Source organism: Pleurodeles waltl, chromosome 2_1, assembly GCF_031143425.1.
Source record: "Pleurodeles waltl isolate 20211129_DDA chromosome 2_1, aPleWal1.hap1.20221129, whole genome shotgun sequence".
NCBI lineage: Eukaryota > Metazoa > Chordata > Amphibia > Caudata > Salamandridae > Pleurodeles > Pleurodeles waltl.
The window spans coordinates 768,999,252-769,019,521 of NC_090438.1; the positions used below are offsets into that span (position 1 = coordinate 768,999,252).

At 45.9% G+C, this 20,270-nt stretch overlaps 1 protein-coding gene across 2 annotated transcripts in view; it reads left to right on the forward strand.

Annotated features, from left to right (window-relative positions):
* The window catches only part of WRNIP1 (WRN helicase interacting protein 1), a 441,396-nt gene extending 439,254 nt beyond the window's left edge, over positions 1-2,142 (forward strand). For both annotated transcript variants that reach the window (XM_069217905.1, XM_069217911.1), the window contains one exon: positions 1,294-2,142. In XM_069217905.1, coding sequence (XP_069074006.1) covers positions 1,294-1,566 — 273 coding nt within the window. In that variant the 3' untranslated portion in view covers positions 1,567-2,142. The remainder of the gene's footprint in view (positions 1-1,293) is intronic.
* The last annotated feature ends 18,128 nt before the right edge of the window (positions 2,143-20,270 follow it).

Sequence of the window (20,270 nt, forward strand, 5' to 3'; positions counted from 1 at the left end):
TGTCCCAGGCTCTATTCTCTTCTTCCGGCCTGTCAATGTTGTCCATAGGACCGTATTAACTTGAAACCGCTTTGATTTCTTTGTGTGTTCTATCACCTGCACATTGCTCTCCTGGTGTAGGTATTTCGAACTGCTGTCTCTCTCCTGTGGTCTGCCATTACCACTATTGTATTCTTGCTCTCTTCTACTCTTTCTCACCATTTGCTCACAGGCCGCCATCTCTCTGTCTAGTCCCAGGCCATCTGTGGAGTCATAAAAGCAAGGTCTTCCATTCTGTTCTAGCTGCAGTTTCACCAGGAGCATCATCCTATACTTTATCTCCCTTCATCCTAGGATCTTCTTGACCTAGTCAAAGCTATGTCTCTGCCTTTGGGCCTTAAATGTGAAGTCTAGGAATGTTCTTATTGTTTGCGTTTTCATGCGATAGGACTTCTCGTCTTCTGGAGGCCATGAGTGCGGCATCCCTATCTGTGTTTGAAAATTAAAATTCTTGTAGCCATTGTTCTGGACAGGGCACCCTTTGCCCTGTGGAGGAATTGGGGCCCTGTGAGCTTGCTTCATAGTGAAGCACGACAACAGTCACTTCGGTTTCAGTGTATTCCATATAGGACTCTCCAGAAAAAGGTTCTGCAGTGGGTGCTTCCTTTGCTTAAAATCATTCTTGTCTGAGTTTGTGAGGGTTCCATTAAGCTACCAATCTTCAAGTCTCCTTGCACCCCTTACTCCGCTTTTTTCATCTTTAAACAGTTAGGTTTTTCATTCTGTGGTCCAATAATAGTTAGCTGTCACTCACCTAGGTGAGTTGGACCCAAAGGCGCAGCTGAGTGTATAGTTCTTGGGGACTGGGCTTCTGCCTGGGTTGGGCGGAGCATATGCTAGGGCAGCGGTTTCCAGCATACTTCTATACAAAATTTTCATAGTATCCAGACAGTGCATTTATGTGCAGTTTTTATAAGAGGAGAACCTTTACATAGTCTGAGGCTAGCCTGAATGTCTGTCTTACATCCAGCCCTAATAGGCCTAAACTAAACACAACTGTGCTAATGCTACACAAACGTTTTGGCAAACACTCCAACTACTGGGACTTACATAGACATCTCACAGGTGAGTGGAATCTTTGGAATCTAATAGTACAAATGGCATTATAGTCTGTAACCTGCATTTAGTTGAGCAATTGAGTATCAGGTAACACATTTATTTTCCAAGGAAGACTGGGTCATTCAAATAATTGAGTGCATAAGAACATTAATTCATGAAGAGGGTGTTTGTTTACGTAGTTTTTTCTTTTTTCAGGTTTTACTAGCCCAATGTGTTACCTACTTAGCCAGAGCACCTAAGTCCATTGAGGTGTACAGCGCATACAACAATGTGAAGGCCTGCTTGAAGAATCACAAAGGGCCGCTTCCGCCTGTTCCACTGCACTTGAGGAATGCGCCGACCAAGCTGATGAAGGGCTTGGGCTACGGCCAGGGATACAAGTACAACCCCATGTTCAAGGGCCCTGTGGAACAGGATTACCTTCCTGAGGAACTGAGAGGACTCAACTTTTTCAAGAAGACTCATTAACAGCCTACCCATTCTGTGGTACCTTTTATGTGCCTTTTTTATTCATTTCAACAGAACGTACATAAAGTTGGTGTTTCCAAAGGCATTTTGATGTTTGTCTGTGACATAGAGATGCCGAAAATATATGAACTCCTGATGTTCTCGTTTGCAAAATGTGAAATCCTTGATGAACGCCCACCTTGCAGCAGAGGATCTGTTCCTGCATAGATGAGATGGAGATAACCTTCGTTATATTTGCACTAAAAACTAAAGCACTATAATTCTGATTTAAAAATGAATAGTAAAAAATAATATTCAAACAAGTTTTTTATGTTAAACACAAAAGCTCTTAACTCTGATTATTGTATTTTATTTCCCATTGACTGGGTACTGGAGTGCTACTACAGCAAAAAGACGGTAAACAATGTACCCTAAACATGATGTGTGCTTCCACCGGGCAGATAGAAATAGAATTGGACTGCATGCTCTCCAAGTAAGCTGTAGGGTGTATAGAGGTTCGACTCAATATGCTTTCTTTTCTATCGCTTACCTTTATTTGAAGTCTTGCAGTATTAAAATAAAACCTTAATGATGGTGTTTTATTGTGCTCTTTCTTTCTGTAAATTGGGAATGTGGAGATGTACACCATAGTTACCTTGCAAGCTCCAGCAAGGCTATGTTCTTCGATCTAAGGCAGTGGTCTTCAAACTTTTTTATGCCGCACCCCCAGTTGAAAAATTAAAATCATTGGGCCCCCCTTCAGAATTTTTCACAATTATTTTAGAAAGATGGCAATGTTTAAATAGGTCTAAACCTATTCAAGCATTGCAGTTAAGTACTGTTACCTTTTTAAAACTGCAATAAAATGCTTCTGCTTAAAACAAAGGCATGTTATCTGTATAATATTTCTTTTGGCCAGAGTTTGGCGCCCCCCCTGGGATCACTTGAGGCCGCCCAAGGGGGGCTCGCCCCCCAGTTTGAAGACCTCTGATCTAGGGTGTAGGAAGCAGAAAAGAAAAGGGACTCAAGCAGAATAGTCAAGTGCAGACTGTTAACTAGTAAACAATTAAAATTATAGGTGCCACCACTCTCCTCTTATGCCCGTTGTTCTGTTCACAGAGGCATCATAGTTAAACAGCCGCCAAGTCAGTTGCTTGGCATTATTTTAATGGCAGCACTTCCTCCGCCTCTTATTGAAAAAAATGTTCTTACAGGTTAGGAACTACATTTTTCATAATCAGGAAATGATGTATGTTAAGATAAAGGAGTCTGTAATGTTAAAGGGATGCAAACACTGTCCGTTTGCAGGCACCTCTTCAGTAGGGCGTGCAGACTTTTTATAAGGGAAGATATGCATCGGTGGGTGTTGTTTTTTTGTCCTTTAATCAACTTCGAAGAGACAGAAAAGGCTTGATTTTGGTGAGAAAACTCACATGCATAATGCTTTGCTATCTACAGGTGGGTTTCACAGTACTCGTGAGAATTACACGAAGTTTGTAAGAGAAAAAAATTGCCATTTCACACACCCCTAGTGTTATGTTGATGCTTTGGGAAGAAAGTTTCATAATTACAATTCATTTTAAGGCAAAGTACCCATTGGTGGAGTTCAGTGCATGCAAAACTGAAGTCCTAATGGTTTTGGAGAATTTAGAGGGGGAAGACCTTTTTTTTTCCTTTGTTTGAAAATTCAGCCATCATCTGGATTTCGGTTGAAACGTACTTGAAAGCATCCTTGTACTGAGGCCAAAGATGCTCTCTTGTGCGTCCCGGGCCTTTCGCCAATACATTTTCTCTGTGTGTCACCCATTGTTTTGTTTATTCTTAGGGACTGAAGCAATTCCAATGCCTTTTTTCAGGGACAATGTAACCAGTTCTTCATATGTTAGATCTTTGTTTAGCTACAAATGGCCTGTATTAGTTACCTTGGCCACTATCGCCCTCTTTGGCCTTGCGCTTTCTGTACTTTATTTGATGCATGCCATGGGGTAACCTTAAGTTATGCTCTCTTGTGAGTGTTCATGCAAGGTAAGGAAGAAAGGCCTAGTACTCTGTGCAGCTTTGGCAGCGTTTTTCCGTATCAAGACCACCTCCTGCTGTCCACATCCCGTTTTAAAATCTCTTCTAAAAACTAGAGGATCCAAACCACAACTTGAAATTGTGTGCCAAGTGCGATGTAATGCACTCGCAGGTGATTCAAAACTAGGAGGTGAAGCTGTGTTTCCGAACACAAGAATTTGTGACCTTCACTTAGATCCTGCTCCAAGTTAAAGGCCAACACTAAGTCCCAGAATCAGGGCGGCTCATGCGATCACTGTTTCCCACACTAGGTCTTCTAGGAAGTCGAAGTCAAAATCTAAATGCAATCATAAAAAACGAAGCAGGACTTTACCCCATCCTGCCAATCTGGCTCCAAAAGGTAGGTGCAAGTCTGATAAGATTTTAGTTGTACCCCTTCGAGGTCACTGGAGCACATCCCTCAGTTGATTACGATGCACCTAGAGTTTCCCAGGCCAGCATCAATCCTGCAGCAGATCAAGGCCTTCCAAGAGGCCATCTTGCAAATGTTCAGTGTGCTTCCGTCTGCCTGTGGTACGCCTTAAGGCTCTGTGGAATTGCACAGGCCCACAGCCAATTTCTGCTGGGGGGGGGTCCCTCCCCTACACCACTGGGACCCATTACTGGGCTCCTACAGACTCTGGTACAGACCTCCACTCTAGCCCTTAGATCCATGCTTAAGGGCTGCCTGTTTCTGCCATCTTTGTTGAATCCTGAATAGACATCTGCTTGAGCTCGACCAATGGGTTGCTACAAGATTATACAAGATTATAAAAGAAGGAACTCTTGTCATGCATTCAAACTCTAATGCTGTGTCTCTGCCATGTCAAACCTAGCAGCAGAGGCTCCATTCTCTTTCGGCTCTGATTCGGACTCTTTGCCAGAGCAGGGTACAGCCCAGGATGATTGTTGATGATGATGATAGAGGTGAGGATGACTTACTCCCTCCTCATTAAACTGATGATGCCCTGTACTTTGATTTACAAAATGCCAGTGAGCTTGATACCTCCCCTGAGATAGAGATTGGCTTTCCACATGAGCCAGCATTGCAAGGAAGTGCCTCGTCTCAGTGGTGCTTCAGAGGAAAGATGAGGTACTAGAATTGCAGTTGCTATTAATTGAGACAAATGTTGACTACAGTACTGCAGCCCAGGCCAGCAGTGTATGAGCCCTTGCTCACATTTAAGGATGCTCTGTCAGATATTCTCTTTATTACCTTGACAAAATCATGTTCTTACCCATTTGTGAACAGTGGCCTGATGTCAGAGACTGACGCAGAATGAACCAGACTTTTTCACCGAGCAACCAACTCGAGAGACCCTTACTGTACAGGCCGCATTCAGTAAGGTGAATCTTAATTCATTTGCAATCAGCCCTCTGGACAGAGAATCCTAAAGTGTCGGTGCCTTTGGCAATCATGTGTTCCTCCTCCAGTCTGGCACTGCAATCCTGTGTACTGGGTCAGTACACATACACCCTTTGGAACATGGCCAGCCAGATCATGCCAGCAGTCCCTGACAAATTAAGGGCCTCTCTGGCTCAGCTGATGCATGATGAACAAGACTTGACCAAGTATGTTATCTGCATAGGGTTGGTACCATGGACTCTCTTGGCAGAGCAGTTGATACCAGTGTTGTCCTTGTTAGGCATGCATAGATGAGGTCCACTGATGTTTTTTTCCCTGCGATTTGCAGGCTTTTCTAATGGGCATTGCTTTTGATAGGTCTTTCCTCTTCGGAGAGATGGCAGTCTCCGCTTTGGAACACTCCTGCAGATGTGTAGGCCAGGAGAGGCCCGGTTATTTAATACCTGTTCCCCCACTACAACAACCACCAAGTTGCTTTAGTTAGCGGTGCACGACTTCTAAGTCGGCATCCAAATCCGGTACTTTCTCCCAGGTTAGTGACGCACATCGTGCAACAATTGCACAAGCAGGCTACGGTCTAAGCTTTCTTTCTTTCAAATGGAATCTCAGCAGAGATCCTGCTACAGGAAGTGTCTGTTTCTCGCTAAGGGTGCCATAGAGAGAGTACCATACTCGTATTAAGGTGGTCATTCTCGATATTTCCTCGTTCTGAAAAAAGAACACCGCCTTCCAGAAGGACAATTTATATTGCTCCTATTGACTCAGATCCTGTCCGCTGTGGACCCAGGAAACTGAATGGTGTCCTTGCACTTGCAGAACTCATATTTTCACATACCAGCCTTGCAGTCCTATAGGTGTTACTTGTGAATCAAAGTGGCCTAGGAGCATTTCCGGTTTCCTGTGGTCACCCCCTGAAATGCCTCCCCCCACTCCTTACCAGCGCCCCTTGGCAATTGACTGCTGAGTTCGGGCTCACAGCAGTCAGTCATGTACTGACTCTGGACAGTGACAGAAATGTTAACATTGGTAGGTTTTACCATAAACAAACCAGTGTCTCACCTTACTTCCTCACAGTGAATTCCATTCATTGGGTGATCATGTGAATTGCAGAGTCCAGGACCTTTCACTTGCAGCAATGTATCCTGGAAAATCGGGGTGTAATCCCAATATTTCCGTCTTGATCTGGTATCCAGGTGATAGTAGTTCTGATGCTTTTTGGTCTTTCATCTTTGTGTATCCTCCATGTCAACCATATGAGGTGGAACAGGTGTGCTCGCAGTGGAACCTGAAATACCAATCTGTCGAGTGTCATGACCCCTTTTCTGACACCAAGCAGGTTTCAGAAACATCTTGAGTGGTGGCTAACAGTGCATTTTGTCCTGCAACTGGCCACTTCTTTCCCCTCCCAGAGTTGACAGTGGTGATACTCGTTGCTGCTGGGTTGTGGGGTGGTTACTTGGGGAGGTGGAGATCAGAGAACTCCGATCACCATTGGTAGATCAGCTTCACATCAACTTACTGGAGCTGCAGGCCATTCATCTGCCCCTGAAGGACTTCCTGCCATCCATCAAGTGGAGGTCGGTGTGGGTTCTCATGGGCAACCCAACCTCCATGTGGTACTGTGACAAGAAGGGCAGAGTGGAGTTCTGGATTCTGTGCCAGCAGAACATTTCAGGTAGGAAACCAGCATGCAGGATTGCTGAATGCCAAAGCAAACGATTTGAGCAGATGTTGGCTGGTGGATCATAACTGACATCTCCACCCTAAGGTGGCAAAAAAGCATATTTGACCAGTGGGGTTTGTTCTGGTTAGATCTGTTTGCAGCTGTCGAACAGGCACTGTCAATCAATATCCGCATAAAGTGTATTGTTTAAACTAAAAAGCCATACAAGCTAGAATGCATAGTAAATATAAAGTGCAAGTTGGTGTTCTTACAAATATAAAGCTTTTGGTACAAAGTACAATCCAAGAAATGTTATATTCAGAAACAAATGATTAAGTACAGCCCTTTTAGGCTGCCCACTAAAAATACGGTCCTGATTATCAACCCAGTTTCTGTCGAAGCCACACAAAATATATAAAAAACACACTCTGTGACCATAAAAGTAGCTTACAGGTCTTACTGTAGCTACACTGCATTAGGTGCAAACACTAGAAAGCCACAAGGAAAAAGCCGAACTATAGTAATAATGCTAAACCAAAACCATGCAGTCACATAGAAGACCGGGCGTTAATTGACGTGTAAGTGTGTTATTTTCCAGACAGAATAGATGTACATGGCTACTGTTGAGTACATTTTCTTCAGGTCGGTTCTATAGCAGAGATCAAGGGCTTATCTACAACACTATGTGCTATATTTTAAGAACGGTGATCACAGGAAGAACCTGCAAGATTGCAATGTGTTAGTATATAAAAACATGAAACAAACAACTTTTTCTAGACCTCCCAGTGCACAATTGCAGTTATCTGAAGTTGTGTATGTTGCCTTCGACCATTTTTTAATATATGACAGTAACTGCAGAGTTCCAACCATACATGTAGGATATACGGGTCTTTTCTCCACGGGGAAAATCACAATTTTGTGCACTGGCAATTCAAGCCATAAAGGACTCAAAGGAAGACGCTGGTTTGAGCTTTAGGTAGTTTGTTAAAAGCTACTTCCTTTGCCCTTTCATGATCCCAGTACTGCCTTTTCTATTTATTTTTTATTTTATTTATTTATTTTTACAATTTGTAAGGTGGTCTTACTCATCTCCTCTGGTGTATACCATAAATCTTCGCACCCAGTTGATATAAAGAATGTTCTGTATGTGCCTGAACCATGACAAGAAGGCATGTTTTTGGGTACTTTGAATGTCCTGAAAAACCTTCTGCAGTATGACCAGAGAATGGCTAGACCACATGCGGACACACTATCAAACAGGGCTAAAGGCTGTAAGGTCTTCTCGTTTGGCCATGCCCAGGTTGAATCTTAATGCCGCCATTGGAGTTCCGGTGTCTAAACGGAGCATACGTCGCAAAGAGAGTTCTCTGTAACTTGAAGAGCAGGCACTTGTTATTATAGCCCCATATTTCCGGACTTTACAGACTTGCTGCAGGTGCTTTTGTTTTGTAGGTCATTATTGCAGTTTGATTAGACCTATTTTGAAAATCTTCATACAGCACCAGCTTATTGACTCAGTCACATTGCTTTTCACAAAATGTTCTGCCCAGTTGAAATGGTAATGAATACATATATCCATGTAGTCCTAGAATGGCACTCAATCAAGTGGTTGCCATAAGTTTTGAAGTAGGTGTAAGCTTTACTTTGGGTTTTATAGTCTTAAGTTTAGTTTTGTCCGTATTGATAGTAAGTTTCCTACTACGACTCAAAACCAGCTAGAAGACGATGCATCACGTTTTCAGTGCGAGCTGATAGTACTGCATTGTCTTCAAAAAGCAGGATTGTGATGTGGTCATCCCCAATCTTGAAAACTTCAAGGTTGAGATTAATGAAGAATTTGCATATTCCATTTATATAGATATTAACTAATACCGGAGCATGAACACACCCCTATCTAACTCCTGTGTGTATTTCGATTTCAACAGTGCATTCCCCCTACTTCCATATTTTACCCCTGCTTTGTTCCAGTATGCAGATCTATCAGAATTCGTAGTTATTTACTGAGTAAACCTTGTTCCTCCAGAAGTCTCCACAGAGTCTGCCTTTCAACAGTTAAAAGCAGTCTTCAGGTCGAAGACAGGCACTGTCAACAATTTTGTACGCTGGAGTTTTCCCCTAGGCATACTCTCAGAGACTCACTCCAGCTAGAATGGAAACAAGGACTGTTGTATGTGTTTCCATTGCTGCTACTTCTGCCTAAAGTTTCGAGGAAGAACAGGACAGATCCAGGCTCATGTAATCTTAATCGACCCATACTAGTCTAAGTGGATAGGTATTGCAGACGTGGGATTAAACAAAACAGCTAAGACTGTGTAAAGATTCACAGAAATAGTATATACTCTCCTTATGTTGGAACACAAAAAGAAAGTCTTAATGCAATGAACAGTCCTCACACTTCTTTCCTCAGCACTGGGTTGTTCTTCGGGGATGAGGCCTTCTTCCCCGCCAGCACTGATCCCCCGGGAAAATTACACCAGGTAAGTCTTATTGTAACAAAGTATTCTACTTAAAATCTCTTGGCTTCTATTGCTTTGTCCATGTATTTATATTTATCTTGCCATCTTCAATTCTTCAACTAGAGTGTGGGAAAGAGAAATAGGATACTGTCTTATCCATGGTGCTTGCTTCAATACCCACCCCCTTTCTCTTCTCTATACTATTGGTGATCCCAATGCCCAACACCCACCTAGAGTTTGCCTGAACTGTGGTAGGTCAGCAGGTATCTCCAGTGGCAAAGGGACTCCACCACTTCTCACTCTTAGTGTGCGCCACATTATCTCTGCTGATCACTCCTCCTTCTGGGACTGGGTCATGATTCGCAGATTCCTCACAGTTAAAGCAAGGTGGGGTTCTTCATTAGTGTTGTGGGTTAAGCGGGTTGGTATCCTGCAGTTCCTGTCTCGCTCCTCCTGTCAGCCAAGTCTTTTCTTCCTTTTTATTTCTTGTTTGTGTCTTATACCTCTGTTAGTCTTTATATTCCTTCCTGTCTTTCACTAGCCTTTCCACCATTTCCACTGTTTGTTTTTTTTGTTTCCTACCACGAGGTTCCAGAGTCCATCCCAGCACAGTGGAGTCTCCTTTGAACCTGAGAACAAGTAAATCCACCCTGCCAAAGGTATCCAGAGTTCTCCAGTATTGGATCTTTCATAGATTCACATGCTTGAATCATCCCCGTCGTTGAGGTGGGAGTCCCACGTTAACCTTAAATATACATAGCAGTAAGTGTACTACACTATGCCTCAATGGCATATAAAGCACTGTTATAGCCTATCCATGTTCTTGTATAAAAAAAAGAACCAAATCCAAACTACAATCAATCAGGGGTCAGCCCCCCTCTCCCCCGAACCTTCCCCACAGAGGCGCTTTCCCTCATATTTTCCCTCATATGTATTGGAAGTCTCCAGCCCAGCGGTCGTCTCCGCCCTGGCGTTCGGAATGGAGAAGTGGCGGATGACCATGGCGGTAACCGGGGGCACCAGCACCCCCGTAATGCGCACTGTCTGTACAGTAGACAGTGCGCATCATAAGAGTGCTGGGCAGGGGGCCCCTGCACTGCCCATGGGCACAGTAGGGGGGTCTCGCCAGCCTTTTCAAGACAGTGAAACGGCCATGAAAAGGCTAGCAGAGTACCAGGTTGTAATCAGTAGGGTGACGCTGCGTGCAGCTCTGCCCTGGCTGATTGCAACCTGCACCCACTGTCACCCATCGAGATCACTGATTAGGTGGAGATGGTGGTACCCTGGCTGTTTGCTTAGCCCCTGCTGTTCTGTCTGATTTGCCAGTGGTGTGGCCTGGAAGCAATGGACACCTGTGGCAAACTGTCCCTAGATTGATGGGGGGAGGACTGTGGCTTTAGAAGTCCTGGAGACGGTGGCTACCCGGTATCCTACTACCTCGTGTGCCTTGCTAGGCTCCCCTCATTGTGGCCTACTGCCCCTTGACAATCTATCACCTTCTCTATGTGCCCTTCAATTGCAACCACACTCATTACATTGTAACTGGGGCGGGAGCGGAGCTTATCCTTATGCATTACTTGCGATTGTTGCCTACTCCGCCCCCTCCATTCTCTGGGGCAAATTTGAACACTGATCCTGCTGAGCAGCTGGGAATACTATTCACCTGCTTCTGCCCTGCTGTAGTGGGGTTGTTCTTCGCTAGTGGGCGAAGAGGTCCACATCCCATGCAGTTTCCCTCCTCAGCAAAACCTCATGCACTCCCCTTTGCCGCAGAAAACTGCATCAAGGCGGCCCATATTTAAAAGGTCACGTTAAGCCAGAAAAAGTGGCTTAACGCCGCCTTGTAAATATGGAGCTGGGCACAACGCCACAGGAGCATCGCAAAAAGTGACACTCGAGTGGCACAAGGGGCTTGTAAATGAGCTCCTAAACGTGGCTACTAAAAATGAGGAATTATAAGCCAGCTCTAGGCAGCACGACCTGCGCCTTGTTGGTGTCCCTGAATCAACCAATATCAGACGGATGAAATAATGTGTCAAAAAATTGCTATGTGATTTATTTGATGCTGAGTCTTTCTCCAAATGTTTTGTTGTGAAGCATGCCCACCACTCTTTGGGCCCTTTCCAGCCCCCGGTGCACCTAAACACCCTTTAATTGCTGGACTACTTAATTATCATGACTGGGACACTGTGATTCGGCTGGCTAGGGAGAAGGGAATGCTCACATAACAACACTCTAAACTATTCATTTTCCTGGACTTTACCCTTAGGGTGCAGGAAGCCTGGAGTGCTTTCTGGGATGCCAAGAATCTTTAAAGAGGACTCAATGAACCCTAAGCCATGCTTTATCCAGCTCGGCTCTGCTATAAGCTGAATGGCAAAACAAAATTTTTCTCTTTGCTGGTGGTGGCCCTACACAGCATCAAAAACACCTTTGGAACACAAAATCAACGTCATCCTAACACTCAATTCTCCATATCAAGCACTGACACCGGCTTATTTGATGTTACAGGTATCTGATACTTCAATTCATGGTGCCTTGCATGGTTAATTTTTACTATAGACAATTAGTAGTAGATTGTCTTATTTGGTATTGTGTTAATAATACTGTTTTATTTTTTAGGGTGTTCACTGATGCTGGGGATGATGAGTGGGTTGGAATGCAGCGAGGTTCTGTTTGCATTCCTGTTTCTTATATGTTTTTGCAAAATGGCTGCTGATCTCATACTGCTTTCTGGATCTCTGGATTTATGTTGTTGCAGGATTTATGAATGCTCCTAGAAACATTTAAGCCGTTTCCACTTGCCTGAGCTGTTCTACTCCCAGCACTTGGAATGTGCACGGTTTAAGTAATCCATGGAAAAAACTGAGGGTATTAGCTTCTTTGATGCGCCACAATATGCATATCGCATTGTTACAGGAAACACTCCACAAATGTGAGCCCCATTTACCAGTACCTGGGCTGAAAATGGAGTAAATGCATATTAGGGAGCCTATGCTAGTTGAGTGGCTGTACTGGTGTGGAGAGGCCTCTCGGTCTGCTTACTGTTGGAAATATCTGACCCACAGGGCAGATATGTTATCTTAAAATTGGTAATCCACAGGAAACACTTTGCTATCATCGACACCTACATGCCTAATATTGATGACTCTGATTTTATCTGGGATGTCCATTGACAGTCCTTAAATTGATCTCCTGGTAGTTTAATCTGGGTAGAGGATTTTTTTTAAATCTTGTTCTTGACCAAAATGTGGACTGTTCTAACGCTACAACTGACCCGCGGACAGTGCACTACTCAGTGTTATGAATGTTAATAATCGACTAACCCTTTGGAGGGCTGATCACCCTCAACTTAAGGAGGGCACACATAAACCCACGGTCCATGAATCCTTGGCTAGATTAGACTACAGGATAGACGCTCCTGCTATGTGGGTCACATGAATTTTGTACTTGCCTAGGACCCTTTCTGACTACTCTTCAGGGATCCTTGCCCTTTCCTTCCCTGCTTCTAAGCACCACTGCCTTTGCATAGACACTCACTCCACAGGCACTTTTGTACCAAGTATTCTGATCTGATCTACTATGAGACATCACTGAGTTCTTTGAGACCATTAAGGATTCAGCGGGCTCAGCGTGGAAAGCATTCAAAGTGTACATTAGAGTGATGTGTATATCCAAGCATTTATCTAGCTGAAAGACCTCCAGCATCAGCTGGAGATACTGGAACTTTGTTGTTGTCAGTTGGAACATCAAATAGAGGCTGCCTACCAGCCTTGTTTGGCGGTGGAGTTTCAGGAGGTCTTAAAGCAATATAACTCCCTGGCTGATACTGAGTGCAAACACTTGCACCAATACGAGATTGCCCATGCCAACAGGGAGGGGTATTGGTTGAGTCAACCATTATCCTGCATGCTGCGATGGCAGAGAACACCCCCCATGTTGTTACCCATCTGAATTGTGATGACGGCACAATGGTGTTTGATGCTGAGTATATCATGAAAGTATTTGCCACATATTATACCCATTTATGCTCTCCTCGAAATCTGCATTCTCTGGCAGAATATGAGGTCTACCTTAGTTGTCTTACCTTGGCTTTGTTAGAGGGGCCCCAAAAAGCATTCCTAGCAGAACCCATTACTCTACGAAATTACCACAGCAATAGGTGGGTTACTTACCTGTAAATCCCCAGGAACTGATGGACTTCCCTCTGAGTTGTATAAGGTGTTCTCAGCCCTTCTTACTCCTCGCCTACTGCAGGTCTATGAAGAGGCAATACATACTGGTGTCCTGCCTCCTTCCTTGCAGGAAATTATCCTCATAATACTTTAAAAACCAGACAAACCTACTGAATGTCTGCATTCACATCGGCCTTTTTCCTCATAAATACTGAGAAGAAAATCTTAGTGAAAGTGCTGGCCCATCAGATGATGCTCTTGCTCCCTAATCTCATTTTACCCATCCGGGCCGTGTTCATCCCCAACTGCTCCACGTCTCACAACCTCGTGACACTCTTTGCCCTTCTACATCAATTGCGGCTGAAAGAGGAAGCGGTGGCTGTCTCTCTGGATACCACCAAAGCTTTTTATTCTCTTGAGTGGCATTTTCCTAATGGGGTTTCACAGAGATTTGGAAACCCTGATCACTGTATATGGCTAATTCAGTTGCTCTGTAAGGCCCCTTCATCCCTGTCACAAATCCATCTTGTGCCCTATGTGCGGTGGGTTTTACCCGCCGGGTCTGTCGCGAAGGCTCTCATTATTCTAATGAGACTACTGGATTTTGAGCGGCAAGATCGTTCAAAGTGTGGAGGACTAAGTCTGACCCATGGTGGATGACACTTGTCACTCTAAATCCGGGTTTTGCTCTGGCTAACTAGCAGTGCCTCATCTCTCCCTAATTGTAGAGACAATTGGGCAGCCGAGCGCAAGTCATCTTAGTACTTCTCAGGGAAGTCGTGGTCACTCAGGTCACAACCGGTTCTCTCATACACAGTACGGTCTCAAATATAAATGACAAAGGCAGTTTAAGTTTTAAAGATTGGTTTAATAAAACAACTGCATTTGGGATAGCAAAGCATGAGCTGCAATAACCAGAACTATACAACACAGTAAAATGTCATCCTTCCTTTGTGGCGTCTCCCAAATATGAATAATCCCAGTCATGCTTGCTTCCCTAATGGTGCCTCTCAGGCCTGTGATCTGTTTATGGTTTCCCCCTCCTGAAGAAGTCTGAACCATTGCCCACCATTGTGTTGCTATGCAAGTTTTATCCAGTTTGCAACTACAGATATCACATGGCCAATTAGATTAAACACGTTTCCTCTGAGGAACACTGGGTTGTACCATCCTGCATTTGGATTCCGTTGTAATTTTTTAATGTAAATTACTACTTGCACCTGCTACTTGGTAGTTCCATTTCACCTTTTATGCAACACGCGGAAGCCCCCAGGTTCATTGGAAAATTCCATGCTTCCACTTGGGTCACATGCCCTTCTGGAACCGTCCTGGCTGCCTGAATAAATACTCCTCCTTCAACCTGCATCAGTGCTTGGTTTCGAACCTGTTCCTGATGCACACCAGCATCATTCCTGCACTCGCCTACTGAGTCCCAGTCCTGTGCATGTCTCTTCCCTGCGATCGTCTACCTGATTTGCCCAGAGTTTCCTGCACTCTAGTCTTCCAAGCCCTTTTGATGGCTCCTTGATTCTGGCATCTGTGATGCTTCTAGTGCTTTCCTGCTGGAATTTCAACTCAAGGTCTGCTGAGCTCCTTGCACTAAATTGCCTGTCCTCTTGGATTCCAATTCCAGTATTGTTAACACTAAATACTTAACTCTCAGGGTAGTGTGGACTAAACCACAGACTTGCGATATTGCAGGACTTTCTTCCTTGAAGAAGGGATTCTGTTTTTGACCTTGAACATTCTTATAGTATTGAGCCCTCCTCCTGAAGCCCATCAATTTGAACTCTTGTTGTAGTGCTCTGAACACTTCATATACTAAATTAAAGTTTATCATTGTGTTCTTGACAAGTTGTATCTAGCACCTTGGAATAAGTTTCTAGAGATTATAGCGGTATTCTTGCAGACGCGGAAATCCTGTGTGTATCAGAGTTCAACAAGTTCTTCATTTATTCTTGAATTTGATTCTGTTCTCTATTTCATGTAATATTTATGATGATGCCTGTAAGTGTATTAGAAACATAAATTATTGTTTGGGGTTCTAAGTTGGGAATCGTAGAAAAAATTGTTTCTGATGGATACAACTAACTGTGGATTCCTCACCTAATGAATACTCCCATTGCGCCAGCGCTCGACGGAAATCTTCTTCCTAGCTTCTGCACGTCGACGAGGACGTCTCAGTTGCCCACGCGACGCCGTCTGACGTCATACAGGCAATAAGAGGTCCTCGCCGACGTCAGTTCCCTTTTTTCCGTGCCATTCGAAACGGTTATCTTCAAGGGAGCTACTGTTGCTGTTCGTCAGTTACAGTGTGTTTTTTGGATCTGTTTTTTCTCTGAAGATTACAATGTCGCAGAGAAAGTCAGGATTCAAGCCCTGTCGTGAGTGTGGGGGCAAAATGTCGGTAACGGACCCACATTCTGACTGTTTGTGGTGTCTTAGTTCCGATCATGATGTTGACAAGTGTGATTCTTGTCAGCATATGAATCCTAAAGCCCTGAAAAAGCGCGAGGCCAAGCTTTTTTTGGCGAAGTCGAAAAAGAAGGAAAAAAGACACCATCGAAAATCCTCATCACCGAAGTGTCATCGGGACTCCCGGCGTCGTTGTGAATCACGGCGCCAGTCGAGCAAAGAGAGGTCTCGGTCGAGGTCACCATCGACACGGCGTCGGAAGACTTGGGAAGTCAGTCCCACTGTCACTCCCCATCCGTCGACGCCGTTGCCTTCTCCAGCCTCACCGACTTCGCCCGGGTCATCGGGCCAACCACCTTTAGTGTTTGAGGTTCCGCAGCCTCAAATGTTTTCTCCGACGTTGCAGATGTCGAGGTCGGTGTCTCCTTCGAACCAGGCACCCCAGTACCCGGCTTTCCCGGCCCCTGGAGCTGATAATACCGCATTTTTAAATGCGATGTTCTCCATCTTCCAGCAGATGGCTCCAGGTGGTGGACCGGCTGGGCCTTCGGGCCCTTTGACCTTCAACATGGGTGCTCCGGCTCCGCTTCGACCGGCACCCTTTATGCCCTTTCTCCCTCTGGGGAACGTGGGCTTGGCGCCAGTATTGGCTCCGGTGGCTCCTGAGACTTCAGCTTCGGCTCCGGCGGCTTCGATGTTTCAGCCAGTGACGCCGTCTAGACCTCCTACGACTCCGAAGCAGTCTTCTCTCCATACTGTTCCTCGTTCGGCGCCGAAGAGACCTATGGTGCCTGTAGACCCGGCGTCGGACAGATCCGAGGATCGGTGTCGTTCTTCAATGTCCGCTGACGCCATGTCGACGCCGAGAATAGAGAGAGGCTGCACTCGAGGAGGCTTGCTCTCCGCCTCCTTGAAGAGCAAGAGTACCAGAGACAAAACCTGGAGGAAGGAGAGATTGAGGACTCTTGTGAGGGTCTCCATGGGCTGGACACGGCTAGTGGCCTAGATACTTCCCCCGAATGGGACTTGTCATCTCCTGGGGAGTATACAGAAGAGGCGGCCTCTTTTCATGCTGTTATCAGGAAGGCAGCTAACTTCTTGGATCTTCCTTTGCCGGTGACTGAAGCCAAGCAGAATTTGTTGACAGAGGTGTTGCACCCAGCCTCTACATCGGCAGAACCACTTTTGCCGTTCAGTGAGGCGCTGCTGGAACCTGTTTTGGAAGTCTGGAAGAAGCTGGTGTCTTCTTCAGCTGTCAATAGATCTGTGACTAGGAGGTATCGGGCTGCACCGGCTGACCCTGGTTTTCTTACCAGCCATCCAACACCTGAAAGCATGGTGGTCCAGGCTTGCTGCTCAGCAAGGTCTGCTCCTGGCTCTTTTCCAACTGTGCCATTGGATAGAGACTCCAAGAAGATGGACATGGCATCCAAAAAGGTGTTCTCGTCATGTAACATGGCATTAAAGTCCACCAATGCTACATGTATTTTAGGAAGGTACATTTATGCTCTGATGGACGAAATTGCATCTACGCATACGGAAGCCCCTCAGGGGCTATTGAATCTGGTATCGGACGCTCAGGCAGCTGCAACTCAGGTTATCCAATCTGGGTTGGATACAACTGACTCTGTGGCTAGAGCAATGGGTACTGCTGTAGTTACGAGGAGGCAGGCTTGGTTTCGTAACTCAGGATTTTCCTCGGATGTACAGTCGACCCTACTGGACCTTCCTTTTGATGGGGACAAGCTCTTTGGTGCCAAGGCGGATTCAGCCTTAGAGAGGTTCAAGGAGAGCAGGGCCACGGCCAAGTCGCTAGGCTTGCAAGCCACTTCTTCTACCTCCTCCAGATTTTTTAAGAGGTTTCGAGGATTTGGTTGTGGCTCCTCCTCCTCCTTCGAGGGAAATTCCAGCAGCCTACCTCTGCTCTCTCTTATAGATCTTTTAGAGGGAGGGGTAAGGTCCGTACCAGGGGAGCCTCTCAGCAGCACTCTGCCTCTTCCTCTTCCTCTGGAGGGGTGCAGCAGGGGAACAGCCTTAGGCTTCCACCAATTCCCACTCACTCCTCTCCTGTAGGGGGGAGGTTACTGAATTTTCTCCACAAATGGGAGGTCATCACATCAGACTCCAGGATTACCAGCATTGTTAGAAAAGGCTACACCCTTCCCTTTCGGGAGTTTCCGCCCCCCATCCCGCCCCGCCCATCTTATTGTTCAGAAGAACACCTCCTGTTGTTAGAACAGGAGGTTCAAGTCCTCCTTTCAAAGGGCGCGGTGGAGTTGGTTTCAGAGCAGGAAAGGGGTCAAGGTTGTTACTCGAGGTACTTCCTGATTCCCAAAAAGGATGGTTGGTTGAGACCAATCCTGGACCTGAGGATCTTGAATTGGTTCCTCAAACAGGAAAAGTTCAAGATGCTGACCCTAGCTCAGGTGCTTTTGGCGTTGAACAATGGAGATTGGATGGTGTCTGTCGACTTGCAGGATGCTTACTTTCATATCCCGATACTCAAGTCGCACAGGAAGTATCTCCGGTGTGTGGTGGGGTCGCAGCACTATCAGTTTGCGGTCCTTCCGTTTGGTCTTACTTCAGCATCTCAAGTCTTCACGAAGGTGATGTCGGTGGTTGCGGCAGAGCTCAGAAGGAAGGGGATAGCAGTATTCCCTTACCTGGACGACTGGTTGATCAAAGCCAAGTCCCTGGAGCTCGTGTTGCATCATCTGCAGTTGACAATCCAGTTGTTGTTCGACCTGGGCTTTTCGGTGAACATGCCCAAATCTCACCTAGAGCCCTCTCCGCGCCTCCTGTTCATAGGGGCAGTACTGGATACAACATTGAATCAAGCCTTTCCTCCGCCTCAGCGGATTCAAAACATTCAGGCGTTGGTTCCAATGTTTCAAAGTGGAGCGGTCATTCCAGTACTCAAGGTCCTACGTCTGCTCGGTCTGTTTGCCTCCTGCATACTGTTGGTCACGCATGCTCGCTGGCACATGAGGGCTCTTCAGTGGTGCCTCCGAAGGCAGTGGTCTCAACACAAAGGGGATCTCGAAGGCTCAGTGAGAATCTCCAGAGATGCTGCCATGGATTTGAAATGGTGGATTGCGGACGGCAATCTTTCACAAGGAAGGCCGTTCTCGCAAGCTCCGCCTGTGGCCACAGTAATAACGATGCTTCCACTCTAGGGTGGGGAGCTCATCTGGGGGACCTGGAAATCAAGGGGCTTTGGTCTCCAGTGGAACAGATGTTTCATATAAATCTGTTAGAGTTGCGGGCTGTACGTCTGGCTCTCAAGGCCTTCCTCCCATCCCTTCGCGGTCAGTCGGTTCAGGTCCTGACGGACAACACTACCGCAATATGGTATATAAACAAACAGGGAGGGGTAGGGTCGTACCTTCTCTGCAGAGAAGCTCTTCGGCTATGGTCCTGGGCAAAGGACCATCAGATTTGCTTGGTAGCAAATCATCTGGCTGGAGTCTTGAACGTACGTGCGGACAGTCTCAGTCGCCATTTCTCGGCCGATCACGAGTGGCGTCTCCATCCAGATCAAGTCCGGATAATCTTCCAGATGTGGGGGTTTCCTCGGATAGATCTGTTTGCCACCCGGGAGAACTCGCACTACCCGTTATTCTGCAGCCTCCAGTATCCGGCGCAAGGAGCTTTGGGGGACGCGTTTCAGATGACCTGGTGTGACCAGTTGCTTTACGTGTTTCCCCCCATACCCTTGATCCCTCGTGTGTTGAGGAAAATTCGCCAAGACCGGGCCCAAGTCATCTTAATAGCTCCGGATTGGCCAAGGAGGGTGTGGTACTCTGACCTTCTCCAACTCTCACTGTGCCCTCCGCTCCGTCTCCCTCTCAGGGCAGACCTCCTCTCGCAGTCGCAGGGGCAGGTTTTACACCCCAACCTCCAGAGCCTGCACCTTCATGCCTGGAGATTGAACGGGGCAACCTGAGTTCCTTTTCTCTCCCGCCTGAGGTAGTGGATGTTATCTTATCGGCCAGGCGACACTCCACTAAATCTATCTACGCTAATAGGTGGTCTAAATTTGTGGTATGGTGTGGAGAGAGACAAATTGATCCCTTACGTGCTCATTTGTCGGATGTTTTATCTTTTGCTTTGTCTTTAGCGCAGAGGGGTTGTGCAGTGGCTACTGTTAAGGGTTACTTGTCTGCCTTGTCAGCCTTTATTTGTCTTCCAGACCAGCCTTCTTTATTTAAATCTCCATTAGTACTCTGATTCTTGAAGGGCCTTATGAATACATTTCCTCCAAATCCTTTCGTTATGCCCCAATGGGATTTGTCCTTGGTTCTAACTTTCCTTATGGGGTCCCCTTTTGAACCTATGCATTCTTGCCCCATAAGATTTAGTTCTTAAAACGGTTTTCCTGGTTGCTATTACATCTGCAAGGAGAGTGAGTGAGTTGCAGGCTCTATCAGTAAAACCCCCGTATGCATCTTTTTATGGGGATAAGGTGGTGTTGAGGACCAAGGCTGCTTTCCTTCTGAAGGTTGTTTCACCCTTTCATTTGGCCCAGACAATTACTCTATCCACGTTTTTTCCTCCGCCTCATCCGTCAAAGGAAGAAGAGAGACTACACCGCT